The 8,882-nt window shown below is 43.8% G+C and overlaps 1 protein-coding gene across 1 annotated transcript; it reads left to right on the forward strand.

Moving 5' to 3' along the window:
* Positions 1 to 3,989: 3,989 nt before the first annotated feature.
* On the forward strand, positions 3,990 to 8,566 carry LOC123107908 (uncharacterized). The gene is made up of 11 exons (XM_044529801.1): positions 3,990 to 4,142; positions 4,256 to 4,313; positions 4,477 to 4,586; positions 4,957 to 5,948; positions 6,703 to 6,844; positions 6,922 to 7,050; positions 7,202 to 7,335; positions 7,410 to 7,521; positions 7,610 to 7,719; positions 7,888 to 7,951; positions 8,185 to 8,566. Exons 5-11 carry the CDS (start codon positions 6,787 to 6,789, stop codon positions 8,241 to 8,243), a joined length of 666 nt encoding a protein of 221 aa, XP_044385736.1. The 5' UTR covers positions 3,990 to 4,142; positions 4,256 to 4,313; positions 4,477 to 4,586; positions 4,957 to 5,948; positions 6,703 to 6,786; the 3' UTR covers positions 8,244 to 8,566.
* The last annotated feature ends 316 nt before the right edge of the window (positions 8,567 to 8,882 follow it).

Genomic DNA, 8,882 nt, shown 5'->3' on the forward strand with positions numbered 1-8,882 from the left:
GCGAATCGTGAAGAGACAACCTGCTGATTCTACTGGAGTTGTGTCCCTGTGGTTTAGTTTGATGCTTGAGCTGCTCTCCCCTGCGTGGGTCTGAACTTATTCTGCTCGACTGTTGCGAGCTTGTGTTTTGTGCTCTTTTGGGGCTGTTTGTCTCTGGTCCTTAGCTACAGAGATTTGGTGTCGTCGGGTTTTCGCCCCACAGTGAGTAATCTCGATGGCGAGTGCTCACAGTGGGTTTCCCGGCGATGCGTTGAACTCGCTTCCCCTTTCTCCTTTTTGGACTGTTGTATTTCCGTTATGTCGCAGTAATGGAAAGAGGCAATGCCCGGTTCAAAAAAAAGGTTGGAAGGATTTGCGCCAAGACCAACTGAAGGACGTGGTGTCAGTCAAGCACGATTTTACTAAAATGAGTCACTTGATGTGCTCCGGATCGTTATATTACATTTGAAAGTGCCATGACCATCGGCAATAGTACATGGACCTCTGGTGTGCTTTACGCTTAATTAAGTGTACTAGCATAAACAATATTAGTACAAAGGGAATTTTCTGGTACTCCTACTTAGTTTTGTGAAGTGAACTATGAGTTTTGCTCCAATACATCCCCCTAAGTTACTTAAAAAGGCTATCACAATATTAGCCTATAGATTAAACATATTGAATAGATTGATTTGGATACAGTAGACTATATTACCTTCTTTTATTGAAAGGGCTAACTTCTAACCTTCACCTTTAATTAGCATCGAAGTATCTAAACTTTTCTATGGAGTCGTACCGAAGCAAAGTTCATGAACTATTCAGCATTATCGATGTCATTGCCGGCATCACCCATCACAGGTGTTGATAAGTTGATTCCCCCCACATGGAGCCAATGCCTTGGTTACACTCCACTACCCCACTCCTGGTTCATGCTCAAGGTAAAAACCCTCGTTCACTCTATTATATTGTGAGGTGGCTGTATTCCGCGTTGTAATTTCTTTGGAGGCATTTTCCATAAGATTTGGTTATCTTGATTTCTTCATGACTTATATTGGTGGCAAAGACGATGTTATTCTGCGGTTGGAGAGAATTATTTTCTTTTTAATTACAAAGGAATCCTCCCATTGTACATCAGGATACATCATGAGCCCAAGAGAGAAAACAAGACGATAATTGGACCCTAAATCGACCGACGACCTCCCAAGAGATGCTTTGCCATCATCTCTTGCCAAATCCTCGCCATGAGGCAAGGAGCAAAGGGCCTCCCACATGGAGGTTGAAGACGTACGTGGGCTTCGAAAACAGTCAAAAAATCCTATAGAGGCTAGCAAATCACCCTAGCCACCTGTGTCTTTGCAAGTTTCATCCGTAGTTCCGGCAACTGAGGCCAAGGCAGCGGAAGAAGAATGTCGAAGAAACACCAAAGCCAGCAACGTTCCCCACATAACGCCAAGTCAACAATGCCGAACGACAAATCCATCCCACTCTCTTCTTTCCCCACCATGACAGCGAGAAAAAAAACGGAGAAGGAAGCCGGACCGACTCGCATCGACAGCCTATCAACCAAGCTTATATTTGAAGCTCCACCGCTAGCCGTCGTTTTCCACCATGGAATATTGCCGGAAGAGGGAGAAGAGGAGCTTTTCGATGGCACTCGTGAGTGCCGGTGCCGAGATTCACCATGGCATGATGCCAGACACGACATAACGCCATACGCCCAAAGACAAACCAAACCCTAAACCCTAACTTAGTGCTAGCTAGTACGTACACCGTCCCCTCTTCTCTCAATCCCCACTCGGAGCGGCGAGGCCACCCAAGGAAGCGGGGATCGCGGCGTGGGTCTCTCAAGAGAAGGAAGGAAGGAAGAGAGTAGACCATGTATCTATACAAAATGACATCAGCGCTCGCTGTTTCTCGTCAAAAAAAAAAGTAGACCATGTATTGTTCAAATCGATTTGACTTTATTAATCTAATTTAAAGCTGAAACGTCACGGCCTTTTATGCAAAGAAAAAGAACTGGATCGATGTCAACAATCTCAAACTTGTTTACTAGTAATTGACGAGTGATTCGAGAGACGAATGTCGTTGTTAGAATGTTGTCAGTTTTCTTACCAAAATAAGAAGCCAGAACGTCGGTTGAACTGAAAAGAATAAGCACCAAATCAGCAACAATGCTACACATACAGGTTTTTACAGGAGTTTACAGGATTGATTTTACGTGGCGTTTTTTGATTGGGTGTTGAAAATCAGGGGGAGGGGCGATGTTTATGAAGTTTGGAAGGAACCTGTAAACTTCTGTAAAGCCCTGTAGATGTACTGTAGCATTTTTGCCAAATCAGGCAAGAGGAAATATGTACTTATAAAAGAGCGAGATCGTACGAGGGAAGCGCGTCGGAAACGAGGCAGCCGGCCGGCCGTGGCGCAAGCAAAGCAAATCCCGAGCAAGAGCAGTGCCCCACCCCCACCGTCTCACGCGGTGCCGAGCGACGCGAGCCGGGAGGGAGTGCCTCCTTGCCGGGAGTGGTGTGGGTGGCTGCGCCGCGTGTGCCACTAGTAAAAAAAGGGTCAAACGTGAAGCACATTAGTGCCGGTTTGTATTTGAGCCGGTACTAATGGTACCATTAGTGCCGGTTCGAACGGATTTGCATTAATGTCGGTTCGTGTTGAACCTTTAGTACCGGTTCGTGGCACGAACCGGTACTAAAGGGGTGGTGGCAGGCTGGCGTCAGGCCGGGGCCCCACGATCACCTTTAGTACCGGTTCATGGCACGAACCGGTACTAAAGGTCTAACCTTTAGTACCGGTTCGTGCCATGAACCGGTACTAAAGGGGTCTGACCTATAGTACCGGTTGGAGACACAAACTCTACCCCCCTGGATCGCTTTTTCAGTTTTAAAAAAAATAAAAGAAAATAATGGAAATGTCAAAAAAATAAAAGAAAATAAGTTTCTCATGTGATATGTGGTCTAGTTGTTGGGAAAATTTGCAAATGTGAATTTTGACTTTATTTGCAAAATCTCTCTGAAATTTATAAAAATGGGCATAATTTTTGCATACTAACTCGGATGAAAAAGTTTTTTATATGAAAAATCATCTACTCGAAAAGTTACATCCAAATTGAACCGGGGAACCCCGTTAAACATTTTCAAAATCCTCAAAAACCTAATAGAAAAAAGTTACGGGGCTTTTAAGATCTAGAGTGGAAAAAATTGAAAAATATTCAAACAGTGGGCAAACTGTGGTCAAACAATGGTCAAACTAATTATTTTAGAATATTAGTGTTACTAAATAATTATTTTAGTTATTTCAATTTTGGTCAAACTGTGGTCAAACTAATTATTCAAGAAATATTAGTGTTACTAAATAATTATTGTTTTTTAAAACAATAGTTTCAAACTCAAACAGTGAAATGTGTCACTTCATGCTCAAGAAAAATTCCTGAAGGTTAATAGGATTGACATCTTACTATTGTCAAGAAAACAACAAGTGCAGACTCGGAAACGAAGGAGAATAGAACCTGAAAGTTAAGCGTGCTCGGGCTAGAGTAGTGAGAGGGATGGGTGACCGGTCGGGAAGTTAACAATTTGGAATGAGTGATCCACACTTGAGCAGTTAAGAGAGGTGATTAGAGACTAAATCATCAAATAATTCAGAAAAATTAAAAATTAAAAAAAAATCCAAAATTTTCAAAAAAAAAAATTCTAAAAAAAAACTTTAGTATCGGTTGGTAACACCAACCGGTACTAAAGGTCCCCCGTACCAGGGCGCGAGCTCACGCCACGTGGTGGCACTTTAGCGCCGGTTCGTGCCGAACCGATACTAAAGGGGAGCCTTTAGTACCGAAACTTTAGTGCCGGTTTCATAACCGGCACTAAAGGCTCTTACAAACCGGTACTAATGGTCCATTTTCTACTAGTGTGCCTCTCCCTTTTGCTCTCCCTCCGCTCGGCTTTTTTCCCTCTTATATATACAGCGCCCCGACGACCACCCGCCACCCATCGCCATTCCCCACACGCTACCCGGCCGCTACTCAGTCTCAGCTCCACCGCCGCCCCCAACCTCGCGATGGCGCCCAAGCGGCCGCTGGAGGCCGTGCCGACGGAGCAGGAGGGACCGCGGTCCCCGAGGAAGCGGCTGCGCCGGACGGTGCTCCTCATGATGTGGCTGTGAGTACCCTCACCTACCTCACCTAGCCGTTCGCCTCCTTGTCTCGCTTCCTTGATTTGAATTTTGAACTCACCGGCTGCGCCTGCTTCATTCGCGCGGATCTGCGCCGCAGGGAGAGGAGGAGTGCGAGACCGGTCACCGTCGAGCAGCTGGCGCACATGGTTCGCCAGGTGAGGCCATTCCTCTTCGCGGCTCCACCCGGTTCCCCTCCCTCTCCGCATTTTGATTTTGTTTTCCCCCAGTCGTCTCCTCCTCCTCGCTGTGTGTGTGTTTGGTTTTGTGGCGACCGACAACTCACGGAGTTTGGCGGTGGGTTTTCAACTGTTTATGCAGTTCACGGGGCTCGCCGCGCGGCTTGGCTCCATGGAGAGGCTGCTCCTCGACCTCCCCAACATAATCCACAGATTGTTGGCGGAGCAGCTTGCTTCTTTTCAGTTTCAGAGGTACGTACACATATTTATGTTTTGCAAGCGCACGTGTCCATGCCACAATTCAGATGTCCGAATATACTAGGAATTAGCGCATTTTATTTTACGAAACTAAGGGAGTGATAATTGAAGTCCTGGTTTGCTTTCTGAGAACTGCCAGTTTTATCCTGTGATGAGAAATAAAACATCCATCTTTGTGTCTTTCTTTTTATGATGACAAGATTGTTGTTGGAAAGCAAATTGGATGTAATAAGATATTATATTATGGGACGGAGGGAGTACTTTGGAATGTTGTGGATGTGATGTGATGGCTTGATGCTTCCTTGGTTTAATTAATTAATTAATTAATCTTATCTCCTGTTGTGTATTGTTTTGCATCCAACAGTTCTTTGATCGTATCCATACAAGATATGATTCGGTCAACGGTACAGACAGAGGTTAGAGTCTGGATCTTCATCCGTGTAATATATTTTGCATATCTGTACCTGCACTTTATCCCAACTCAATGTTGCTACGTCATGTAATAGAAGCAGGGACGACAAGCAGCTCCGCTTCCTACTGTCATTAATGACCCTCCTAGGTATCTGCCATTTTTTCCTTCTTATTAAAGGGCAACCTGGTGCATGTAGCTCCCGCTTGCGCAGGGTCCAGGAAAGGGTCCGACCACTTTGAGTCTATAGTACGCAGCCTTTCCCTACATTTCTGTAAGAGGCTGTTTCCAGGACTTGAACCCATGACCTCATGGTCACAAGGCAGCAGCTTTACCACTGCGCCAAGGCTCCCCTTCTTTTTCCTTCTTATTGTACATGTTTTTTATTTATGTCTTGATTCTTACTGTCAACTCAAGTATTTGCTTTCTACATAATCTGGGAATTTTCCTTTTGTTACTATCTCACTCTCATCTTATTTAAAAATTTAGGCAGATGTCAGAAGGTTTCTCTAGAGTCAAGCTGCGGTTTGTCGATGTTGACAGACCAAAAGATCCACTTTTCACTGGTTGCCCAGTAAAATGGCAGAATGGAAGAAACGCTAAGGTAGCGATATTTGGAAATGATAGGCAAATCACACAGGGCGACCTTTCTAAATTGAAAATTGAGATTTTAGCAGTCCATGCTGATTTCTTTACTGAGCAAGGACAAGAGGACTTCACCAAAGAGGAATTCAACAAGCAGATATATATGCACAAAGGGAAAGAGTCAGTCTTGAAAACTGTTAATCTAGCAAATGGTGAGGCATATATTGGTCCCTTCTCCTTTACAGAGAGCTCCCAGAGGAAAAGGTTAAGGTTGACAGCACGAGTGAAAAGGCAGGTTCATACTACCAGAGTTCAGGAAGCAATCAGCGATCCTTTTGTTGTCAAAGACCGCCGAAGCGAATGTGAGTATATCCAGTTATCCATTCTGAGCACCATTTTTTTTAACTATATTGCATTGGAAATTTAATACACTGTGTAATTTGCTCATTCGTGATGGAGGCCTCCATGTTCTTCTATTTTTTACTTTTTGCTCATTCAATGAAACATCTATTGTTTCCCATAGTTAGCTGAAGAACACGTTCGTCCTTTAAGTGGCTGCCAGGCTAATTTAAGTTAAAAAAAATGTTCAAGCACATATCATATCTTCCATAAACTTTTATGGCCTTCTGAGTGATATTATTTCATATGAAAATATGATGTCTTAGCACTAAATGTTCTGCTTTTAGAAGGGAATGGCTTGTTCCGTCACAAAATTTCTGTAAAGTAATGTCTATATGCATATAATATCCTAAATACACACTGACAGTCAAAACTGTATGACCGCCTAGGTGCTAGGCGAAGGCCAACCGCCTAGGTACTTTGGATCTGACAAAATTATACTTCATACCTTGGATTTGGGATTACACTTTTCTTTGGTCAATACAGATCTTATTTTGAGTTGTCTATTAGGTCGTAGATTAATACTAAGCATGGTAAATCGATTTGTAGTTTACCATGTACATCAATCCTTTTCTCAGTGCCATTACCATCAGATGCAATGATACCCAGAATGAAGCAATTGCATCTTAGAAATCTTATTTTAACATATCACAGTTTAGCAGTTGATAGTCACTGAAATAATAGTGCTGGCGATTACCTTCATGTATTCTGTTACAGCATAAAGTGAACAACTGGAAAAAGTCTGCGTATAAGAAGTTTGACGAGCGCGAGAGCTCAGGGCATCTTACCCCTGATTACTTCATGATCAATGGCCGCCCAGTCCGTGCAGTGCCCCATGATGCGGGTCCTTCGGTACAAGGTACAACAACATGACAAATTTTAATATTTTGTTCCATTGCGCTACATGCATGTTTCTCTGAATTCAACTTATTGCAGAATTTGGTGATCGACGTCCATTGAATGGGTGCTCACAGCCGGCAGTCCTGTCAAACAACGACGCTGGTCCTTCAAACCAAGAAACGCTGCCGTTTTCGCAGCCCACATATGAACAGAGTGTGCATCAAGGTCAATACTAAACACCTGCATAATTTTGCATCACGCATCCTCCATACTGTTCCTGTTTCATCGCTCGCAAGAAAATTATTTTTGAAATGAGCATCACAGGAAGTTATTATTAGTGTTGATTCTGATAGTTTTGGGGATCAACCTGCTGTAGGACTTGACCAGCACGATCCTTGTACGTCACAGAGTGTATCTCCTTACTATCTGGCCCAGGGAAATTTCATAAATGATCAGGGACAGGGATCATTTTCAGCAGAGCCAACTATTCCGTCCCACATTCTTGCACCAGTAAGTAAAGTTACAATCAACAATTCTATCCCACAATTTTTCATTGACAACCTGAAATATTTCTTGGATGGTAGGTTCCAGAGGATGACCCGATCACATTCACAGCTGCAAGTCTAACTGGCCAACAGAATGGACACTTCAGCTTCTCGACAACTAATGCTCCTGGTACTTCTTATCCTGCAGCAGGTGTGATTGTTGTACCCGGTTTTTCTAATTTGACAGTATATGCAGTGTGCTTGATCATCAATACTCAAATCGCTTCTCCATTATGCAGTGTTGGGTGCTGAAGGTGTTGCTGGGACTTCCTCAGATGGAGTTAGTCTGGGAACCTCTTCACCTAACCATGTGCAGACTGACATCCTCAGTGGGTTAACTCCGATTGAAGTATGTTTTCTTCAATATGTCATGGGAATTAATTATTCTTAAGAACATAACAATACCATCACGATTTTTTTTTTGGAAAAGGGGATAGCCCTGGCTTCATCATCATGAATTATATTATGGAAGTTGTTTTTCCCCTTCTCTATGTGATGATGAAATTTGTTCTTGCAGTTCCAGGTATGGCTAGAACTACAAGCAACTTTGGTAGACCAGGATTTTGCACAAACTAACAGCGGTATGTGATATTTAAGTTACCTTCTCTTGTGGTAACTTCTGTTGACAGTTAAGCTGCCACAAAAGTTCTCTTCAGTCAGAATTGTTTCTGACTTCCAGACTAAGATAAGATGATAGCAAATTAGTGTTTATACCTACAGAATAACTGCTGACTACCAAATTATTGAAATGTTGTCTCCTTAAAACTTAAAATTAGGTGTTAATCTAAGATCTTCCTTTTGTTCCATGTCGCAGAACTGCTGAATTCCGACAGCCAATTTCATGGTTTTGAACATGACAGACGCGACCGCTGACTAAACATGAAGCAACTGCAACAGGCTGTCCTCTACCATAGTCAAGTATTCAGTGTAACTAAATATTTGGTTGTAGATATGAATAATTTGTAAATAGCAACACGTATTTTTTCAGATTGCTCCATATATGCTAAATTTGCTCCTGTTGCAGTAGACATATGTCTTGTACTATTCTTAAAGAGCAACTGTTAGAGTACATAATGGGCCTAATGGACCCGTTAGTCTTAGGGTTAATTAGAGATAAGAGTCGCTTTCTTAGGGGTCAAGTAAGCCTTGCTTGGGAGTCAAGTAAACCTCTCTATATAAAGAGAGGAGATGTATCAATCTAATCAAGCAAGAATTAAGAAGGAAATCCCTTTCATCTTGCCCGGCCGTGGGCAAAAGGCCCCCGGCCGGCCCTCTCGCGCCCTCCTTCTAGCAGCGCCATAACAATTTGGTATCAGGTAGCTCAGTTCCGGTCATGTCTTCGTCGCCTCCCACCCCGTCGCTTTCGCTGCCGACTGTCACCACCGCGCCTCTGGCCATCTACACCGCGCCGCTGCCCTCCCCGTCCGCGCCGCTGGTCGCATCCTCCGGCGCCGCCACCGCCCAGATGTCGGCGCCCTCCACCGCATCACCGTCCGCCGTCTACACCCCGGA

The sequence above is a fragment of the Triticum aestivum genome, chromosome 5A (assembly GCF_018294505.1).
Source record: "Triticum aestivum cultivar Chinese Spring chromosome 5A, IWGSC CS RefSeq v2.1, whole genome shotgun sequence".
Lineage (NCBI taxonomy): Eukaryota > Viridiplantae > Streptophyta > Magnoliopsida > Poales > Poaceae > Triticum > Triticum aestivum.